General features: G+C 38.9%; 2 protein-coding genes across 2 annotated transcripts; one reads left to right on the top strand and one right to left on the bottom strand.

Annotated features, from left to right (window-relative positions):
- Positions 1–607: 607 nt before the first annotated feature.
- dmpd (F-box protein dampened) lies at positions 608–10,109 on the bottom strand. Its single transcript, XM_089846797.1, has 6 exons — positions 9,845–10,109; positions 8,787–9,078; positions 6,809–7,057; positions 3,353–3,548; positions 2,581–2,791; positions 608–1,549 (listed from the first exon to the last, which is right to left on the bottom strand). Exons 2-6 carry the CDS (start codon positions 9,048–9,050, stop codon positions 793–795), a joined length of 1,677 nt encoding a protein of 558 aa, XP_089702923.1. The 5' UTR covers positions 9,051–9,078; positions 9,845–10,109; the 3' UTR covers positions 608–792.
- A 1,946-nt stretch (positions 10,110–12,055) lies between these two features.
- On the top strand, positions 12,056–22,415 carry LOC149713165 (stomatin-3-like). Its single transcript, XM_089846658.1, has 7 exons — positions 12,056–12,300; positions 14,022–14,140; positions 15,272–15,421; positions 17,496–17,699; positions 18,680–18,735; positions 19,504–19,796; positions 21,159–22,415. The coding sequence occupies exons 1-7, from the start codon at positions 12,129–12,131 to the stop codon at positions 21,347–21,349; spliced, it is 1,185 nt and encodes a 394-aa protein (XP_089702784.1). The 5' UTR covers positions 12,056–12,128; the 3' UTR covers positions 21,350–22,415.
- The last annotated feature ends 603 nt before the right edge of the window (positions 22,416–23,018 follow it).

Genomic DNA, 23,018 nt, shown 5'->3' with positions numbered 1-23,018 from the left:
GTAACTGTAAACACGTTGGGAAAACCCAAAATTGCGACTCCGAATCTAGTGAAAGAATATAAAACCACTTCCTGATTCATGCACATCATATCATTTTGGTGACCAGAGGAACTACTAATTATTCAATGGTCAAAGTCGTAAATAATGTAAGTTTCTACCGGTGGACACAAAGTCTTCAAGCGAGTCTCGGCTGTGCTTTAGTTTAAACAAATGCCACACTCCCATAATCGAGGGATGGAGTTGACTGGCCCTCTAAGCTTAGCAAAGGCGAGTTTTAGCTCCATGCACCTCATGGACGAGTTCTGATTGGCGCCTACCTTTGGCAAGATAAAATTTAAGTGTAGAAGATCAGCCAGAATGTTAGGGGTACTCCAGGAGCCGACATTTGCTTTAAACCATGCCTAAACTCCTTAAAAACCGGGCTCATGAACGCTGTATCTCTTAAGGGACAAAAAAGCGGGCTAGATTCCTCTCTACAACAACTTTGCTTTGTAAAAGCCCAATTTAGTGTTTAGTGTCTACATGAACAAAATTTCCCAGTTACTTAAGTTGCTAATATAATATAGGCCTAGCATTAAAATCTTAAAAGTAAAGTAGCCACATGAAGTGGTGGAAAAACAACTAGACAATTTTTATAGTTAAATAATACGTGATACACTTTACGAGGGATGTCATACGACCTCCGTAAGTATAGATTATATACGGACAACAATGATCGAAACACTTAAAAGTTAATATATAATTAATAATTAATAATCACGATTAAAAATATTTTTTATAATAATAAAATTCCTAAATTAAACTCGATATTTCAGCTAATTTAACTTTGGATAAACCAGAACCGGGCATATCGCTTGACATATTTTCTAGATTACGTTTTGTAGCTCGGGTGAAGGGTTTATTTGAAGATGGCTGAATTGATTTTGTACATCCAGCAACACCGGACTCAAAGGTCAAGGCGGCAGAAGCTACTTTTCCATGACAAGCCGCTGGTACCACCAAAGGTGGCGCCGCCTGATGAGAAATTGATGAACTACAGCCAGGTTTAGCGGGAACAAGAGAAGGTGGCGCCAGTTGACGTGAAATTGACGAACTACAGACTGGTTTAGCGGGAACAACCAAAGGTGGCGCCGCCAGGTGAGAAATTGATGAACTACAGCCAGGTTTTATTTCAAATTCCTCTTTCAAATGGATGGGTTTGAATTCTTCGGAAAAAGCTTTTTCCAGTTCGTCGTCTAAAGCGTCATCAGGCTCGATATTTATTCCGTAATCAGGATTTTCCGTAAAATCTTTGGAATCATTGATGGGAGTGATTTTGCCGCAGATACAGCTGGAGTTAGCGGGGGATTTTGATCTCCAATATTGAAGTTCCGTTTTGCATCGACTAAGCTCTTGTAAAACGGCGTTCAATTTTCTGGACGTGTTTTGAAATTTTTTATCATAATCTTCGTGGTGAGCTTTCAGTTCGTTAATTTGTCTCTGTTGATTGAACATTCGCCGTTGAGTGATTTTAAGATCCTTTTTCAAGCTCGTAATTTGATTGTCATTTCTAAATTGGAAAAAAAAATTCAAATTAAATTACTGATCTTGAGAAAGAACTGAAAAGTATTTTGCACTTAGATTAATATCTGCTCTACTCCTATGACCATAAGTCTATTATGTAAGGTCCCCATAAGTCTATTATGTAAGGTCCCCATAAGTATATTATATAAGGTCCCCATAAGTATATTATATAAGGTTCCCATAAGTATATTATATAAGGTTCCCATAAGTATATTATATAAGGTCCCCATAAGTATATTATATAAGGTTCCCATAAGTATATTATATAAGGTTCCCATAAGTATATTATATAAGGTCCCCATAAGTATATTATATAAGGTCCCCATAAGTATATTATATAAGGTTCCCATAAGTATATTATATAAGGTCCCCATAAGTATATTATATAAGGTCCCCATAAGTATATTATATAAGGTCCCCATATGTATATTATAAGGTCCCCATATGTATATTATATAAGGTCCCCATAAGTATATTATATAAGGTCCCCATAAGTATATTATAAGGTCCCCATAAGTATATTATAAGGTCCCCATAAGTATATTATATAAGGTCCCCATAAGTATATTATATAAGGTCCCCATAAGTATATTATATAAGGTCCCATAAGTCTATTATGTAAGGTCCCCATAAGTCTATTATGTAAGGTCCCCATAAGTCTATTATGTAAGGTCCCCATAAGTCTATTATGTAAGGTCCCCATAAGTCTATTATGTAAGGTCCCCATAAGTCTATTATGTAAGGTCCCCATAAATATGAGTCCCCAATTAGGTCCTATACTACCGGCATTGTACTCGTATTAACATTTTGAAAATTTGCGGTTACGATAAAAGCGCCATCTATAATTCCTAGGCTGTTTGCTTATACCGGACCTTACATAATAGACTTACACTATGACGTATTGATATAGTAATATACAACAAATATAAGGGTTAAGATTATGTTCTTTCATTAGTCCAAATTGATAAAAAAAATTCAGTTCACTTCAATCTCCCTCTAAACTCAATGAAGACTTACTTTCTAACGCTATCTCGCAAGTTTCGTAGTCTCCTTCTTACAGCTGGCGCAATAGCAACCGGGGCAGGCACTGGTAGCTGAGAAAACCCGGATGTAGCGTTATCGCTATTATAAGGTGTTGGCATTGGAGATCCTTTTGTCAGAGTGACGCAGGCACTGCTGGTTGCGGGGTATTCGTCTAAACAGTTCACGGACAACGGAGTATTGGACACTGCCATAAAAAAAAGTAAAAAACCAAAGGGATTATTAGTCAATTATATTATGTACTAGCTGTTATTCCCGCGGCGTCGCTCGCGTGTAATAAGAACTTCCATCAAAATGATATAAAGAATGGGTGATGACTAATATTTTTGAAGCACCCTAGGAGCGAAGGCACTCGGCGTTGCCCGTCAGCCCGTCGGGACATTTTTTATTACTTTTCACGCGGACATTATTCCGTAAAGAAGGGTTTTTAAGTTTTTGGCCACCATTTAAAAAGATGGCAACAAATGGAACCAGAAAGACCATTCAGCCCGTCTAAAGGTTAAAGCAAACCAGTGTACTTAATATTTGCGAAATGGGTTGAAACGCGCGGACTCTGTTGCATAGAGAAGATTTTTTTAGTTTTCTGGGCGCCATTTTTTAACATGGCGGCGGATTGGGGGGGAAATCTTTCTTAGTACGCGCCTACTACTTATGAGTAACTTTCCTGCAAATTTTCAGCCTTCTATGGCAAGCGGTTTGGGCTGGGCGTTGATTATCAGTCAGTCAGTCAGGACTTTGATTTACTTACGCGAAAACGTCGGAGTGTAGTCAAAAAAATCTGTGGTTATGTAAGTAATTTCTGGTAGGGTAGGTTCAATACGGTCCTTGAAGTATTCCATGGCCATGGTCGAGAGATCAAAAAGTTCATCCGTTACCTTATAGGCTCGGCTGATGTTTGGAGTAATCTTAATATAATTAATAATGCGATACACTTCATCCAGAATCTGCCAAACAAACAATTGTTTAATTAGGAATTAGTTTGCGCACCATTTAAGCAATTACGAATAAAATTGAATATACAAGACAGCTGAGTATCATTATGTAGCTATTTTCTCAAGATACCTAGGAAGAGCTAGACTTATCATTACGTAAGACGAATTTTACCTCGCAAGTAATCTAACTCGCTGCGCGTTGCACCTTGAGCGCGCCAGACCTAACAACTACGACCAATGAAACTATGACGTCAGAAATGAGGCGTGTCGGATAGAACCGGAGCCTCCGAGATGATCTAGGCCCATGCGTGTCGATTTTTATGTGGGGAAATATCCAGTTTCATAGAGGAAATATTTTCACCCAATATGTGTACTAGATGGCGCTCTTATTACAGTTGCGAAGGGGGGGTCTTCCATAAATTGTCGTTGATATTTTAGGGGGTCTCTTTTCTAAAACGTTTTTTTACTATCCGCGACCTCGGCTTCACCGCTCTACGTCTATGCCCTGCCCTAATATTGTAGCAGTCGACGGGGTCACGAGGCTGAACTTATTTTTATTTTACGGTACTAAAGGCGCCCCCAAGCGAGAAAACACGGCGAATTAAATTAGTTAAAAAATATTCTCGCTTCGCGATTGGCACAGGCCTAGATTATCTCGGAGGCTCCGACAGAACTCAAACCCGCGGTCCAAAAAACCCGCATAGAACTTAACATGGGAGTTATGGGGCCCAATGATTCATATTAGTCGTATGTGTCCCTGAAAAGAACTATTAGCGATCGAGGATACTTTTAAGTTAAAGAACTGAACTAGCGCCATCTAATAGCGAACGAAACTTAGTATTTGGGTGAGGAAATTATCCACAGCACGATGTCCAAATTTATTTTAATAAAGTTCACCCGTTTGTAACAATCCAAATCTTAATAAGCGTAATTTGTCGTTTCACAGATGGCGCTGTGTGTATTTGATAATCATTTCTATTTTCAACTTTGTATATTCACCAACGATAGCCTTAAAGCTTACATAGGAACCATCAGCGTTGCCAGACGTACCATAATTATGGTACTTTACAATAATTTCGAGTTAAATTTATCGCTGTACCATAATTTCGTTAGCGTACTATATGGTACGCATTTGTACCATAATTTCGCCAAACTGTACCATATTTGACAATAATTTCAAAATATTTTTTGGGACTACTCAAAAATCATCATGGCTATCTTATTTTCATCTTTTCGGTTTTTGCGATGAAGAAAGCTGAACGAACTCTTAAGCACAGCTCACTGCCTCACTCAAACGTATATACGGGCGCGCGCCTTGGGGTAGTTTTCAAGTAAGTGGGTGTGGCGGGAATATTGGCGGTGCCGCGTGAGTAGGCACAGAATATTGTCCGGTTCGGGGTTACAATACGGCAACGTGTTGGAATGGCCGCAATGGCGGGAAAATGGGAACTACATACGTCCAAGTTTACAGTATTATCATTATTAATTTAATGTTTTACATTACGCTTATATTTAATTAATATGATTTAAAATATTTATTATATATATAAAACTTATAATAAAGAATATACAAATTTAAATATATTTTATATATATTCAAATTTATGTATTTAAAAGATATAAAATCTATTAGCCGTAAACGTTGCTTGAAAAGACATTAATTCAAATTTCCCGCCTAAAATTTAACATTTCCAGCCCAAAAATTCACATTTCACGCCCAAAATTTCAAATTTCCCGCCCAAAATGGTGCGTACCAGAATTTTAACAAAAAAACCATAATTTTTGAGTCTCGGTACCATAATTCCGGTTTCAAAATCTGGCAACGCTGGGAACCATTCACATCTTAGTACTGGTAACATATTCATAGGCTCGTAGGGCAACAAAAGACTGCATTCAGAATGCCGTAAAATCTATGAAACAACTTGATGCTATCCCCACGAAATTATACTTTGCGTAATATGTGGGAGGAAGTCCATTTTGGGAATTTACTACCGGCTACTTCCATTTTAAAATATTTCAAAGATAAATATTTGACCTTGCAACCCCCATATGGCGCAATAATTTATTTAAAGGCGGTACTCAGCATTGGAGGCCGTAACATGAAGGAGGAGTCTATTTTTGGGCACTACTGGTGCATTCTACTGGTTACCTCCATTTTGAGTGGAGTTTGACCTTGTAACCCCAGATGGCGCAAAAAATACGTTTACAGGCGGTACTCAGCATTGGAGGCCGTAAAACGATGTAGGAGTTTATTTTTGGGCACTACTGGTGCCCTCTGCTGGCTACCTCCATTTTGAGTGGTGTTTGATTTTTTAACCCCCAGATGGCGTAAAATATCTTTAAAGGTGGTACTCCGCATTGTAGGCCGTAACATGAGGGAGGAGTCAATTTTGGTGCACCCCTACTGGCTACCTCCATATTCAAAGGACCTTGTAACCCCCAGATGGCGCAACAAATACCTTTACAGGCGGTACTCAGCATTGGAGGCCATAAAATGACGTAGGAGTTTATTTTTGGGCACTACTGGTGCCCTCTGCTGGCTACCTCCATTTTGAGTGGTGTTTGACCTTTTAACCCCCAGATGGCGCAAAAATATCTTTAAAGGTGGTACTCAGCATTGTAGGCCGTAACATGAGGGAGGCGTCAATTTTGGGGCACCTCTACTGGCTACCTCCATATTCAAAGGTATATGTTTGACCTTGTAACCCCCAGATGGCGCAAAAATGTTTTACAGGCGGTACTCAGCATTGGAGGCCGTAAAACGACGTAGGAGTTTATTTTGGGGCACTACTGGTGCCATCTACTGGCTACCTCCATTTTAAGAGGTGTTTGACCTTTTAACCCCCAGATGGCGCAAAAATATCTTTAAAGGTGGTACTCAGCATTGTAGGCCGTAACATGAGGGAGGAGTCAATTTTGGGGCACCCCTACTGGCTACCTCCATATTCAAAGGTATGTGTTTGGCCTTGTAACCCCCAGATGGCGCAAAAATATCTTTACAGGCGGTACTCAGCATTGGAGGTCGTAAAACGGCGTAGGAGTCTATTTTAGGGCACTACTGGTGCCCTCTGCTGGCTACCTCCATTTTGAGTGGTGTTTGACCTTTTAACCCCCAGATGGCGCAAAAATATCTTTAAAGATATCAGGAGGGGTCTATTTTGGGGCACTACTGGTGCATTCTAGTGGCTACCTCCATTTTCAAAGGTAAGTGTTTGACCTTGTAACCCCCAGATGACAATAGAATCAACTTTGAAAGTTTTTTCTGTTCTTACTTCTCCAGCAAAAAAGCAGCAATGTTTTCTCTCAATGTGTTTGCCGAAGGTCATGTGCAAGAGCGTCAGTCTCATATGCATAGTTTCAACAATATCACTTTCTTGAGCCAATTTATGCTTTCGCCTGGCTGATTCTCTTCGAGGCATCTGTCTTTTTATAGTTTGGAAACGTTGCTGCATCAATGTTCGCACTTTCTGAAACTCCGAATTTAGAATCGATGAACAAACTTCATTGAAACCACGAGAGACCTAGATCGGAAAATAGAACCAAATTACAATCATCATGGGGAAATGAATGAAATTGACCCTTAACCTTTTTTTTAATAGTTTTTAATGATAATTATAAAAAATCATCAAAATCATTAAAGGAAAAGTTCTGGCCCTTTTCTTAATATAAAAGGAAATAATAATTATCTCTTATTACAAAATAATTAGCATTTAATTAGCCTTAACGACCGCAATTAGTATAGTGGCGTCTGCTAAATCGAACCTCTTACTCCTACAAGATTGGTTGAGTTATCACAGCGTGGGAGATAAGGCGGTGGCACAGGGCAAATGACCAGTTTAAAAATTGCCTGGTCCATTTTAAAAATTAAATTGGAGGTGGGTCAGTGGTCCACGGGACCATTAAGAAAATTCAAGGGTAACCAGAGTCCAGATATAACCTAATTTTAACTATCCACTTCTTAAGTTTTAGCAGACGACATGCCCTGGTCAATGGTCATGGACCAGTTTATTTATTCCAGGTCATTGAGTTGAGAAAATTACCACTAGAGTGGCCTTTCATCTGCTAGGATATAAGACCCAACTAACCAGTCTGAGAAATAAGGACATTATTTAAACTAGTCCTTTGGACCAGTGACCCCCTACTGTCCTAAATAATAAACTGGTCTAAAGACTGGTCCCAGCCTTTGTTCTCCAATGAATTTGCAATTAATAAACTGGTCCCGAGGACCAGTAACCCCATGCACTTCTTGAATTTAAAAACTAGTCCAAGCAATTAATAAACTGGTTTTGGACCAGAGGAAGTGCACTGCTATTTCCCAGACTGCAACTAACTATATCACGCGCTTATGGCGCCATCCCGGTATAACCAAGGGAACTATAAGAAAAGGCGGGATATTTGACTGATTTCAAGAATACATGTATTTATACATTTCATATCTAGGCTTAGGAGATGGCGACACCATCGAGTGATAAACTTGGTAGCTGTCCGTTCGTCCCAATGTTTTCAAAAGTGTCACACGTACCCCAATAGGCATGTTAACGCAAATGCCACTCTAGTCGTAATTTTCTCAACTCAATGTTCCAGGTCATGGGGTCGCTGGCCTAATGCCCAGTTAAAAAAAAATCCTTATCTCCCACCCTGGCTGAGAAGTAAGGCCAAGGGTGAGGTAGGGCATAGCCCACTCGATCACGCGCGCAAGAGGTTCGATTTAGCAGACGCCACTAAATCAATGGCGGTGTAGAAGTCCTCGTTTTTAAGAGCGATTAAAATAAATGATAATTATTTTGTAATAAGAGATCATTTATTTGTTTTTGTCAGGGGTGTGCGGGTACCCGACCCGATACCCGAAACAGATTTTTTAGAACCCGAACGGGTACCCGAGTCCCAATTTTAAGCCTTTGCCAATACCCGCTGCCGAGTCTGACAAAATCCCCACGGGTCCAGTTCATGACGTTACCGCGCATGTTTCAATACTTTCACAATTAAATAATTTAATTAGTAATAAGTTATTAATTAATATTGTTTAAAGAATTACACTATGGGATAATTATTTTATATATTTTAAATACGTTGACTCCTCCCGGATTTCCCTGACCAGTAAACTAAATTCCCTCAATTCTCCCTGACCAAAAAGGTCCATTTAAACGGCTTCAATTTTCCCTGAGCTGTGGTAACCCCTCGCTCAGCTTGGAATAACCGAAGTAATCCTCGAATTGCTTCAATGATTGTCCGCATCATTTCAATACTTACAATCCGAATTTTTCCAATATGTTCAAAAGGTAAACAGCGTAGAATATTCTCAAGCAATTCAATGGGTAAATCTAGAATCTGGAGATCGGAAGTCGAAGGAGTGCTTTTGGACGTATCTATACTCGTAGCAGTGACCGATTCATTTTTAAGCTTTCTGCGTTTGGCCAATGGATGACTTGGTCCACTGCTAGTACTACCTTGAGATTCTTCTGAACTCTGGGATTCCCGTCTTATGGCTTTGCATTTTCTCGCTGGTCCAGGCATCGTAAGCTCGCTGATGAAATTGGGAATTCTGAACGATATTAAATAAGATGAGAAGAGAGTATGCTTTACATTGTCATAAGTAAATAGCAAACATAATATAATAATTATTTCTATATTCCTTTAATTATACCAGAAGTAAGATAAGAGACTAGAAGTATTGAGGTAACCAAATGCTTCACTTGGCGAAAGTGAATATTCTTGATAAGACACCAACGGTTGGCCCTCTGGTAGCGGTTTCTGAGTTTTCCCTCCAAAACGTGAGACGCTCGTGGCGGCAGACGGCCGAACTAGATTCAAGCACCCGCGTCCGTGTTCCGCGGCTTTAGGTTGAGGGGAAGGGGGTAGGAAATGTTTTTGGAACTCGAGCAATTTTTTTCTCAGTCTAGTGTAGGCGCGATGGAAGCGGCATAAAATCCTCAAATTTGTTCACTAATGCCAGGATCTACTATCAATGCTAGAGCCCTTCACTTCTAGTCTCATCTCACTTCTGATTATACTAATAATAATTAGCTCTGGTGGTCAAATCATTATCTACAACAGGCTATTGCATAATTGCACCCTTTAATCCTTTATGTACATAAGCATCTACATCGCTCAAGGTTTTACTAATCTAATAGATTGCAGTGTTTATACTGGCCCTAATATTTACGGACTATAACTAGGCTTTGCGATTCACAATGATTCAGATTCACATGACGACAGTTTAACCTAAGACTGTGTAAACAAACAAAGATACAAAACTTATCAAGTATATTTAAACACATAAAATCAATTTTACATAAATAATTACTTACATTTCTCATATAATAATAATAATAATAATAATAATAATAATAATAATAATAATAATAATAATAATAATGCAATTTATTGAAATAACGTAATGCTGAATGGACAAAAACAAAATGCTATGATGCTAGTACGTATAATCAGGAACAATGCAACTCTTGGGTTAGAAACGTATCTACTATCAAGGCGCGACTGCAGTCACTGCCATAGATATTAGAATACTGGTCACTGCACTGCACTAAACCACTAATTTTCTGCGTGTAAGACTGTCGTCTGCTTTAGCTTTAGCTTTGTGTTACATCATAGCCTACTGGATTACGCGACTCCGCGCGTCGCGGACTCCGAACCAGCGTTGCCAGATTTTGAAACCGGAATTATGGTACCGAGACTCAAAAATTATGGTTTTTTTGTTAAAATTCTGGTACGCACCATTTTGGGCGGGAAATTTGAAATTTTGGGCGTGAAATGTGAATTTTTGGGCTGGAAATGTTAAATTTTAGGCGGGAAATTTGAATTAATGTCTTTTCAAGCAACGTTTACGGCTAATAGATTTTATATCTTTTAAATACATAAATTTGAATATATATAAAATATATTTAAATTTGTATATTCTTTATTATAAGTTTTATATATATAATAAATATTTTAAATCATATTAATTAAATATAAGCGTAATGTAAAACATTAAATTAATAATGATAATACTGTAAACTTGGACGTATGTAGTTCCCATTTTCCCGCCATTGCGGCCATTCCAACACGTTGCCGTATTGTAACCCCGAACCGGACAATATTCTGTGCCTACTCACGCGGCACCGCCAATATTCCCGCCACACCCACTTACTTGAAAACTACCCCAAGGCGCGCGCCCGTATATACGTTTGAGTGAGGCAGTGAGCTGTGCTTAAGAGTTCGTTCAGCTTTCTTCATCGCAAAAACCGAAAAGATGAAAATAAGATAGCCATGATGATTTTTGAGTAGTCCCAAAAAATATTTTGAAATTATTGTCAAATATGGTACAGTTTGGCGAAATTATGGTACAAATGCGTACCATATAGTACGCTAACGAAATTATGGTACAGCGATAAATTTAACTCGAAATTATTGTAAAGTACCATAATTATGGTACGTCTGGCAACGCTGCTCCGAACAAAAATTTTTACAAGGGAGGAAAGATATCAGGCTTATCTTCGATCAGGGATAGATTTAATTTTAGAAGTAAGAATGGAGAACGGTTGGCATTTACTTCAGTCCGACTCATAGCCCAGTATAGAGCCCCTCCCTCCAACACGTAACGAAAATTTTGAATTGTCTTATTGGTTCACTTAAAGTACGTTTTGATGACGTTGCTGACGGGGACGGCGAAAATGATGCAATTCCTTTTAACCTCCGTCGCTATGACCCCCCCCCCCCCGCGGAAGGGGGTCCGGGACTTTGACGCGCGCCCACATTACTCTGTTCTCCATTCCTTCTTCTCAAATTACATCTAGCCCTGTTTCATTTTTTTCTGTATATGGCAACGTCATATCTCGTACCTTAGTGACATCCCCCTTCCGGGGACGAATAGTATTCTCTATTAGAATAGTACCCCCAACGCGGGGGATACACAGTTCACTCCCCTCTCCACCGAAATTACTCTTTTTCTAAAAATTCCTTAGGTTACTAAATAGGCTGTGATTATGCCCAAACAATTTTTTTATTAAACACATAGGTCAGAAACATTGAGAATATTACAAAGTGCAAGCGCAATGAACATTGAAACAGACAAATTGAATATCGGTATTCTATATTAAAACTCCATAAACATATTTCTTACAGTTCAGTATACTTTTATACTACTCCATGGTGGTAGATTGCTAGTGCCCGATGGAAACGCCCCCGAATCCCGATACCTTAGGTTGCCATAGAAACCACGTTTGTTTACACTATACCAAACAGAAGCTACAAAAACCGAGTGGGGAATCGCCTTTTCTAACCATTCGTAATTATCCTGAAATTACTGCAGAAACAAACTTTTTCTTTGAAAAATTGATGTAAAACTCTTAATAATTTTAATGAGATATTAATTTCCAAATTCGTTGAAAATGAACTGTCACTGTTAATAAAGTGAAATACTTCCTGTCTCACGAGAAGTCGGGGATTTTTCTCGACTAGGTTCATATTGCCTCTGTTTTTTCTCCCGGCCCCTTCCCTGTACTGGGACGAGAAAAATTTGACAATCCAAGGCTTAACGTGAAGAACAATTAACGTCCGAAGTATTGAGAAATAAACACAAATTTTTATTATAAAATGTTACCTTATAAACAAATTATGCAACATAAAAAATCAAAAGACACCAAAACTCAGGATGAAAACTTTACATTTGATTATTCATCTTGTACAACGTATTTGTCAAACTCTACAGATTATGGATCTATTTTTCATTACAATAACAACATTAATCATTCCGCAACACTAAATGGTAGGCAATTTTAGCACTAATCTAAATCGAAAATTTTAAGCGAACGAAAATCGTATGTTTTATTGAAATATTAAATTAATTAATTTAATAAAAAAAATGTTCACATACACAAGGGACATTGTGATACAGGCATAGAGTGCTGTCAGAAGCGCCGGTGTGACGTCACCCATGCTGTTTTCCCATAAAGAAAAAACAGTAACTGTCATGGCCGCCCATTGCTAAAGGCAGACTCGTGACGTTTAACCTTGGATCTGACTTCATAACTGACAGCACTCTATTGGGTTAAAATGAACAAAGAATAAGATCATAGCTTGATTTTAAATTCACATACACAAAAATGTTTTTGCTCCGTTTTATTAGCCGTCGATCTAAGACCACAATGGTAATGCAGCACCAAATGATAAATACAAAGACAATGAATAGACAAATAAAAATTTTTAAGTACATGAAAGAAAATAGGGTCTTTGCGCGTGACGTCAAGTTACCTTCCCCCTTTCCTCTCCCCTTGCCGGCTGCCCGCTCTGGCCACGTTAGGACGCCATGTTGACATCCCCTGAAAACCGGTTTTCGCCCCCTATTTCTTCTCCCTTTTTACTCTCGCGGAAACACCCTATAGAGTGCTGTCAGAAGCGCCGGTGTGACGTCACCCATAAAGAAAAAACGGTAACTGTCATGGCCGCCCATTGCTAAAGGCAGACTCGTGACGTTTAACCTTGGATCTGACGTCGCAACTGACAGCACTCTATAGGGCACTGACTAGTACATAGGACAATAGAGAGCTTTCAATTGGAGGAGGAGCTGAGTCTCGTGACATAATTTACGCAGCCATATTGGTGGGTTTAAAGCAGGAACCAAGCTAAGACCACCCAATATGGCTACCAGAACAGCGGTAAGACTTGGGAGGGTGTGACGTACTACTATCCCATCTGAAAGCTCTCTATAGGGACTTGGGAATTCTGGCTTAACTCCGCCCCTAGCGCCATTATGGTATGTTTTTTTTTACAGAATGAAAGCTATATAAGCCCCTCCTCTTGGTATGTTTTTTAGCATTAGTGGAAGGTAGCCTGACGTTGCATGACGTATGCAAACGTCATACCCTTCTATCTCTTAGCTCAGTGTCATCCCCCCTACCAGGCGCGTACAATATCCCCTCTTACAAAAGCGCGCCTAGAGGGAGGTATACACCGTCTACTCCCCTCTCTACCGACACTACTCTATAGGGAGCTGCCAGAGAGGTGTGGCTCAAAATGGCTTCTCCCCTTTCTACCAAAATGGCGGAAAACTTCACAGAGTGAAAGGCATGGGAGAAGGCTAAGTGAGGGTCTGACGCTTAGTAGGGGAGATTTCTCACTCCTTTGCCCACTTCCTTTAAGAAATTCCTAGAACAGGAGATAAATCTAGTGTAAGCCCTTGTTATAGCGGCCCTTAGTGCGCTGGTTAATGGAATGGTCTATGGTGAAATATTTCATGGGATTGCAAAAATTGCAACGTTGTACAATCAGTACTGCGTGTTACAATTAAAATGTTTTAAAACATAATTTCCTAAAGATTTGATTTGTGAATAAAAAATATTCTTAAAAATGTACTCTTATAATATTGACAACTTGACCTACTAAATATGTAAGGGTAACCTGGAAAAGTTAGCTAGATGATCTTAAAATGTTTTTTCGTCTGAACTAGCATGTATTTAATAATGAATTAAAGCAAACAAATATTTCTAGCGCAAGAATCAGCAAAGTCGGAGCCATATTATTCTAGAATAATCAGACAGATTATCGCAATACTTTGCGCAGCCGTTATTATCACGACATTACCGATTTCAATATGGTTCTGTTTAAAGGTAGATCAAAATTTATTTAATTTTGTCTATCTACATTACAAAGTTTCGCGACTGTGGAAAATCTGAGCAAACTTGTTCGCAAAAAGCAATTTTTGGCTTGTACTCCAATCGTTTGGATTAAAAGTACGCAGCGATCGGCTGTTGTTACGAGAAACGTCTAGCCTCCCAATGGCAGGGCTTCCACAAAGTTTCACGCAATTGCGGGTTCTCTTATAATGATTTATTGTGAATCAATCGCCTTATCGTAGTATTACGAAATATAGGAAGTATCATACTTATGGAAGATATCTTATAAACGTATGCTCCTGTAAATTACCGAAATATGCTCCTCCCCCATGCTTTTAAACTTATAACTTCATGGAGACTGCCTTATTTTCTCTTGACTTTCTTTTGTTATCCTGAAAACCGTATATACTAAGTTAAACCAGGGATAGATGTTATTTTAGAAGAAGGAATGGAGAACGGAGTAATGTGGGCGCACGTCAAAGTCCCGGACCCCCTTCAACTGGACGGAGGGTGTATGAAAGAAGAGGCGGGTCATAGCGACTGAGGTAAAAGGGAATTACGCATTTTTCGCCGTCCCCGTCAGCAACGTCATCAAAAGGTAGTTTAAGTGAGCCAATAAGATAATTTAAACTTTTCGTTACGTGTTGGGGGGAGGGGCTCTATACTGGGCTGTGAGTCGGACTGAAGTAAATACTAACCGTTCTCCATTCCTACTTCTAAAATTACATCTATCCCTAGTTAAAGGGATAGAAAAATAGTTAATTTAATTGATAAAGACTGATAAAGAGTGTTAAAACATGCATAAAAACATTAGTATAACTCACCACAACCTTCTCGTTAATTGGGGAGGTTTATGAGCATTCAAGTGGGGCGTGGTTGGAGAAATTTTTTGCGACCCCTAATTGGCCGCGGAAAATTCCCTTTTCAAATTTTTAAAATTTATTATAAATTAACTAGAAAGTTTTGGTGAGTTATCCTAATGTTTTTACCCATATTTTAACACCCTAAATCAATTAAAAATAATTTGATTTTCTTCATTATTCCTTTAAGTGTACCCTTTTTTCATTTAAAAAATTTTCAAGTTCATAGAAAAGAATGAAATCCTTTCACTTTTGTCTCTTTTAGAAAGTTCCCTCTTTAGAAAGACTAGTAGTCTTTAGACTAGGAGTGTTGCAAAAAGTGAAAGGTCCAGGTTACGTCATTATTCTGCCATGTCTGGATCATTATATTCGTGTGGATTTAAAACCAAAGAGTTTTCAAGTTCCTAAAAGTCAGGTAGGCTAAAAGTTAATTACAACGACTCATTTATATTGCAGGGCCTGAGCATGCGGATTTCAAACAATTTTAAATTAAACAAATAGATTTTGTCTCAGAATAATAAAATGGGCTCAAAAACGTTAACAAAACGCACATAAATATTTGCGTTTATTTTAAAGTTGCCGATACTAGCCTAGGCAGTCCTTTAAAGGGAATGAGAAGCTTCGTTTGAAAAACCTCTGATTTATATAACAAAAGATAGAATTAATTTCTGTGGATTCAAAAATATCAAGCTTTTAATTCTCCCATTTCTGCAGGTTATTTGGCCGCAATATGCATTTTAAAATGCTTAATTTGAAATTATTTTATGAAAGGCAGAAACGTTCCCCGTAGGCTGACGTCACAGATATATTTTTCACGTGAGATGGTGGCACTCTCTTCGCTATCAGACCCAGAGTTTAGACTTGCGAGAAGCTCGAGACGCCACGTATAGGATCCCCGCGCTTTTTCCCCCCTCAACATCATAGTGATGTCATCAAACGGGCGAACAAGCTCGACAAGACAAAATTATTGATATATCGAAACCGTATTTTCGTGATTTTTCAATGGATTTTAAAAATAGAAACTTTGGTTCGATTATATTAAAAACTTGATATTTTGACAGTAGAAACTCGAAAGTGTAACATAATACCACTTTCGTGGTAAAACATGATATGAAACTGTAAATTCGCGATCCCTTTAAAATACCGCCTATTCGAGCTTTCATCCAATAAACTTTCGATTTATATGCTGCTGCTGCATTTAAGCAAATATTGCCTCCTTTAGCGCCTCTAACATGCTGGCTAATCTTCTACCCATCAATTTCACATTACAAAAGGAAGGTCCCAATCCGAAAAAATTTCTGAGCCCGGGGCATCTTGTTTAAAAGGTCCAGCGCACGCGCATATCGAGCGGATAAACGTCACTGATACGACAGCAGGCGCCATCTGGCGCTGGATTATTGGGATATAGTTAGGCTTAACGGCTTTTTTAACTGTTATATATAGATAATATTTACACTATATTTTACGAAATTAAGTATAAATAATAACTAACAAAAACTGGAAACTTGAAAGTACAAAAATAAGACTATGAAGTTAAATCTTAGACAGAAAGCGGCCTTTATTAAAGGGAGCCACCGGAGGGTATGCTAGCCAGTCTGCCTATTCGTTTCAAATTTCGACGCTGCACTTTTGTGGCGCTGAATCTGCACGTCCAACTTTGTTTCAGTTTTCTGTGGGAGAAGCCTGGTTCTAGGTGGCCATGGGGGGATACTTTCTATTCACTCCCCTCGTAGCTAGAAGAGGGCTCGGAAATCCGCGGGAGGGAAATGCAAACCCTCCGATGGCTCCCTTTAAGTACTGCTCGAGCAAATTAGGTTTGATTGGCTGCTGCTAGAATTGAACTGACTCGAATGACCTGCTGTCGGACCTTTTACTCAGGATTCCTTTGGTTTTTTTCAGAAAGGCCTATTAATTTAAAGGGTCTCTAAAGAGGTCGGCGGACCGTTGGAATTTTTTTTTTTGAAAACGTCGTTATTGACGTCACAATCCCCGGGGGGTAAGCAAAACGAAAGTCTTTCCTTCTAGCAAACGCAGCGGGGGTCTCGGACTCTCGCGGGTCAGAATAGGGGAAACGCCGAAGCAGGGCCGATCACAACCAATCACAAGAGAGGGGAGGATGGGAGGGGTGAGTTTTTTAAAAGAAAAAAATTCAATGGTCCGCCGACATCTTTACAGTCCCTTTAAGAGGGCGGAGCTAAAACTATCCCTTGCTAAGCTTATAAGGTCAGTTAACTCCTCCCCTCGACTATGGGAGCATCTAGTGGCATTTGTTTCAACTAAACCATAGCTGAGAGTTGCTTTAATAGAAATGCACTTCTTCCTACACCCATTATTATTTTGATACTGCAACACCATCTAACACACTGCATGCAGTTTTGAAATTACGTCATCAACGAAATTTTCCTTTAACTGTGCAAATATTATCATTCAAAACTAAGCTAATTCTATCCTTTAGGCTTCCATTAATGCTAAATAATGATTTTCTTAAGGTTTTGACGCGAGATGGCGGTATTGTGGAAGTAGAAACAACAATTCACTACCAACTTGTAGACGTAATTCAGTCAGTTCTGCAAGTCAATAAAATTAACGACGTGGTTAAAAGTCTGGCCAAACAAAGCGTGTCTAGCGCAATCACCAGCAATGATCAAGACTATTTAGAGAAACAGAATGGTTTAGTTGAAAATGACATTAAAGTAAATTAAATACACAAAGAATGTATCGAGGATACCATAAGAATATTGAATTGTAACATTGTCCCTAGTACCATGAACTGGTACCTCTGTACGGCCTCCATTCTCTGTTTATGCCTCAAAATTTGTTTGTAGCCACTACCAACGAGATAAACAAGGCCCATGCGGGCGCCAATTTTTTTTATTTTTTTCCGGACCTTTTAAATCGCCACGATTCTCCGCTAGAGGCGCGTTTAAGTCTAAAAAAATTACGTAAACCTCACGTGACCAGCTGCCTGCTCTAAGTTTCGAACCTCTAGTGAAGGAGCGCGCGGCGGGATTTCATGTGAATTAAGCCTAATTAGTAAGTGTATTAAAGAGACTAAGAAGCGCCATCTATCAACCACACAAGTCAAATAGATATGAGTGAGGGACCCCCCCCCCCCCTTCGAAGCGAGCGTGCATGGTCCTTGTGTATCTCATTGGTAGTGTTGTAGCTCCATGGATTAACTAACGCTAGGGATAGTTCACTAACAGTGTTTCCCATGTATTGCTATTGCCAACTACATGTTCCGAATTATTCCTTGATTCCCCAAATTATTGGACCAAAACGGATGTAGATATAGTGCCATCTCTAGGCAAAATAAATCGTTTTTGCGGATTTTAAAGATGGCGGTGCCCAATTTAGGCAGGATTTCAATTTTGACGTCATAGAACACGTGACATTTGGTTCAATTTTCTTATAACTTCCTGTTAGGGATAGTAGCTGCTGTTAGGGGGCGTTCGGAACATGTAGACTTTATCTTTTAGGGGGGAAAGAACAATACCTAGCGTTAGTTAATCCATGGTAGCGCCGTCAAGGAACGACTTTTTTGGAATATTTGAAAATGGAGGTAGCCAAAATAGGCTAACCCTCATATTATTCTTATTGTATCCTAAACACCTTATTGGCAGTTCATCATAGCTCCAATAATAACGTCAAATTATTTTAAACTACGTTATAGGAACTGATAAACAAATCTACTCTTTCTTGGGGACTTGAGGTTACCAGAGTTGATATGTAAGTTTTAAAATGAGGAATGAAATGGTCAGACAACCAATTTTTAATCACTTTGGATTGATAAAATAACATCAGGGATAAATTTAATTTTAGAAGTAGGAATGGAGAACGGTTAGTATTTACTTCAGTCCGACTCATAGCCCAGTGTGGAGCCCCACCCTCCAACACGTAACGAAAAGTTTAAACTATCTTATAGGCTCTTTTAAACTACGTTTTGATTACGTTGCTGACGGGACGGCGTAAAATACGTAATTTCTTTTTACCTCTGTCACCATGACCCGCCTCTTCTCTCATACCCCCCGTCCCATGGGCGGGGGGGACTTGGACGCGCTCCCAGATTACGCTGTTCTCCATTCCTACTTCTAAAATTAAATCTATCCCTGATAACATCTTAAGTTCATAAGATATGTTCCATAAGTTTGTCACTGGTTACTGATAGCTTGTTATGATCAAAGTGGCATAGGTGAAACGTCATAGATTCTCGTAAAGCGACGCTGTCAAAGCCTTAGTACAGACTAAATGGGAAGATGGACTGCAAAACCGAGTGTAGTCAATTTCCGCGTCGTTCTCGAATTAGCTCTCAGAAAGTCTCTAGCTATACGAATTATAAGTAGTGTCATACTAATGAAACATAAACTTACGGAAGTTACGTCGTTAGTACAAAATAATTTCCCGAAAGACGTCGTCTGCCCCCTACCCCTATCCTATAAAGTACCATTACCGAAATATCAATATTTTAGTTCAATGAGCAATTGTGGCTAATTCTAGGGGTCCAATTAAAGTCTTAAAAGCTGCGGAACCAAAGACAGCCATTTCCGCGTTAGTATCTACATTGCGATCTGCCATAGGATGCCCGGAAGAAACTGAAACTGAAACTGACAGTCATTCAGCTATAAGCTTTCTTCAAGGAAACATTAACGCAACATCACCAGTGTCAGTTTTTGAAAAACTGAAACAAAAGGTGGAATACGCATCTTCCCAAGGATGTTTTCTGAAGTTGAGTGGCGTTATTAAACTGGACATCGAGGATCTGGGTGAAAAATACATCGCCATAAGTCATGGTAAGATCAGTGGAAATTATTCCAGTTCGTACCTTATTTAAAGGAAGCAATAAGGATTCAATGAAGAGGATTTTTTTCACTAGTGTGCGAGTCCCGTTTTTTTCGGGTTCGAGCCGAGTCCGAGTATCAAAACTAATTTCATATCGAGTATCAAAAATTCTTTCGAGTATCGAGTATTAGGTCAAATTTTGGTTTTTTCGAGTTATTATGGAGTCTCAAATATTTACTTGTCGAGTATTACAGGGTTCATACAACTTTCGGAAAACAAATTTCCCTGAATTTTTCCAGGTTTTTCCTGTATATGGACTCCTATAGAGCAAATGTTAAGGAAGGAGGGGGGGGGGCAAATGGGACTATTACATAATCAAAGGACATCCCCGTATCTCTAATATAACCAGAGTTATGAGCCTCCAAAGTAGTGTAATGTTAATCCTATGGAAGGGGTGTTGATGAACATTTTGCTTTATTACTCGTTTGACGCAAATTTCCCTGAGGGTTTTGTTAACTACTTATTTCCCTGATTTTTCCAGGTTTGTATGAACCGTGTATTACTAGAGTAAATTTCTAGAAAATAACGAAGATGTTCAATTATCTAATATCTAAGTAGTTCAAAAGATTGTTAGTGATCAATTAAACGCTCATGAGCTCATCGTCTGCTCAAGTTTTAAGCCCCAATTGGATTCGAGTATTTGTCGAGTATTGAAGAAGTTAAAAAGCTACTCTAACCTTTCTCGAGTATCTCAATATGTTGTTATCGAGTATCGAATTGAGTACTCGGCTCGATACTCGAACTTAACGAGTACGAGTATCGAATTGAGTACTCGGCTCGATACTCGAACTTAACGAGTACGAGTATTGAATTGAGTACTCGGCTCGATACTCGAACTTAACGAGTACTCGCACACCACTGATTTTGTTAGCTTTCGAGCCCATTTTATCATTCCAAGTGAACAACTTTGACCCCTTCACGCTTGCTTTAAAGACAAAACAGATATGTTAACTCATTGGTTAACATAGGTGAGGTGGTGAAGTGGTTAGCACTTTCGCCTCGCAGCAAAAGAGGGTCCCGGGTTCAAAACCTGGGAACAAACCCTTCTCCGTAGAGTTTGCAAGGTCTCTCCTAACTTGTTAAAGGTGTTTTCCTCCGCGGTCTTACCCGGTTTCTCCTTTCCATCAAAACTTGCTGAGGTTAGCGGTAATAGTTAGCATAGGGCGCTGTAGGTTAGCTGTGGCATAGGGGCTAGCCACCACCTCTCTATGCATTGACATCGTGACCCATTGAAATATAGTGTTATATACACACAATAAAGCTAAATTATTATTATTATTATTATTATTATTAATTCCTTAATTTGTTTAAAGGCAAAGGGTGGATGGAGGACTTTTGTGGAAGCCAAGACGTCACAGTTCACTTGTCTTTAAGTTCACTCGGTCTTTTACTTGACGGAGTGAAAACACCATATCAAGCCTACGCTGATGGTTCTATAAGAGTTGAAGGAGATTATAATCTCCTCATTGAGTTCGTGAAACATATCAATCAAACACAAGTCTAAATTAATTTAATTTTAAAAAGAATATTGGACATCCGAGTATTCACTTAGTGACTGAGATTATGTGTTTATCCTTGACCTTTGACATCGCGTTTTAGTATTAGTTCCAGCAACTAGAAAGTGGTATTATGTTACACTTTCGAGTCTCTACTTTCAAAATATCAAGTTTTTAATATAATTGAACCAAAGTTTCCATTCTTAAAATCCACTGAAAAATCACGAAAACTCAGTTTCGATATATATCAATAATTTTGTCTTGTGGAGCTCGTTCGCCCGTTTGATGACATCACTATGACGTGAGGGGGGAAAAAGCGCGGGAATCCTATACGCGTCTCGAGCTTCTCGCCAGTCTAAACTCTGGGTCTGATAGGGGAGAGAGTGGCACCATCTAACGTGAAAAATATATCTGTGACGTCAGCCTACGGGAAACGTTTTAGCCTTTCGTAAAAAGTGGAATTCAAATAATTTCAAATGAAGCATTTTCAAATGCATATTGCCAGTGAAATAAGCAGAAATCGGGGAATTAAAAGCTTGATATTTTTGAATTCACAGTAATTAATTCTATCTTTTGTTATATAAATCAGAGGTTTTTCAAACGAAGCTTCTCATTCCCTTTAAAGATACGACGCAATTTCTTACCTTTATTTTTGGAATCAGAACCTGTTTTGTTTGGTTACACATGGAAGTAGATGTATAAAGCCCTATCTCGATCGTGTTATTAAATATTTTTCTAAGTCACTTAAGTGTTCAATTAGTCTCTGAACCAAATTTTTAACCCCAAGTTACGCCTTGTTCAATATTGGACATTAAATATTCATCCGAACTACACCAGCTGCGTACGTCACAAACATTCGTGGGTTAATGCATGGTCCGCGATTCACCCCAGAACCACCAACACTAACCTATATAAACATTATGAATATCGGAGATTCGATTCTCACCTGAAATACGCCGTATTTTGGCGGCCTCTATCGAATTTTACTTTTAACTTATGATATTGCTAAAATATACAATTGTATTGATGTTAAGGGACCCATGATACTAAATAAAATACCAGCTTTTAAATATTCATGTCTGTATTCCTTTAAAATTTATTTTAGTGGTTGATATCTATATCAATAAGTGTGTCATTGGTTACAAACTGGAGCTTGTCATGAAGTGACGTAGGTCATAGATTCTCGTAAAGCGGCGCCTGGTGAGGCGCTGCTGTCAAAGGCTTAGTACAAGCAGAAGTCCATTAAATTAGCCTAGGAAGTAACCAAAAGCGGGGTTTAGGACTCCCCTCTATTGTGTAGCAATACTGAAGAAGGGCGACACATTCGCCACCTCGCGGTAATTTTTCTCAGATCTCCGGTTTAAGTGCGACTCGTACGCCAAAATTTGCCCTATCGAGAGAGAAAAAACTATTGGCCGAAAACGCCCCCTTCCACTGTAAAACAGAGCCCTCTTTAGCATAGGAGAAGGGATGGGGGTGTGAATTTTGGAATAGTCAAGGTCATTCAGTTTTTTATGAACCTATTGAAAAAAAAAACTATTTAAAGGGAGGGTGAAGTAGAAAATCAAGTGATTTTTTATCGATTCTTCAACTAATTACAAGACCAGTCTGCGTAGCCAAACATTCAGGAAATTCTTCCGAATGATTTAAAATTCAAATTAGGTTCAGATTTAAAGG

This window comes from Phalangium opilio, unplaced genomic scaffold (genome assembly GCF_054372755.1).
Source record: "Phalangium opilio isolate 3A_F unplaced genomic scaffold, DU_Popi_V2 ptg000009l_1, whole genome shotgun sequence".
Classification (NCBI taxonomy): Eukaryota; Metazoa; Arthropoda; class Arachnida; order Opiliones; family Phalangiidae; genus Phalangium; species Phalangium opilio.
Note: the sequence above shows the minus strand (reverse complement) of the source record. Positions and strands in the feature narration are given on the sequence as shown.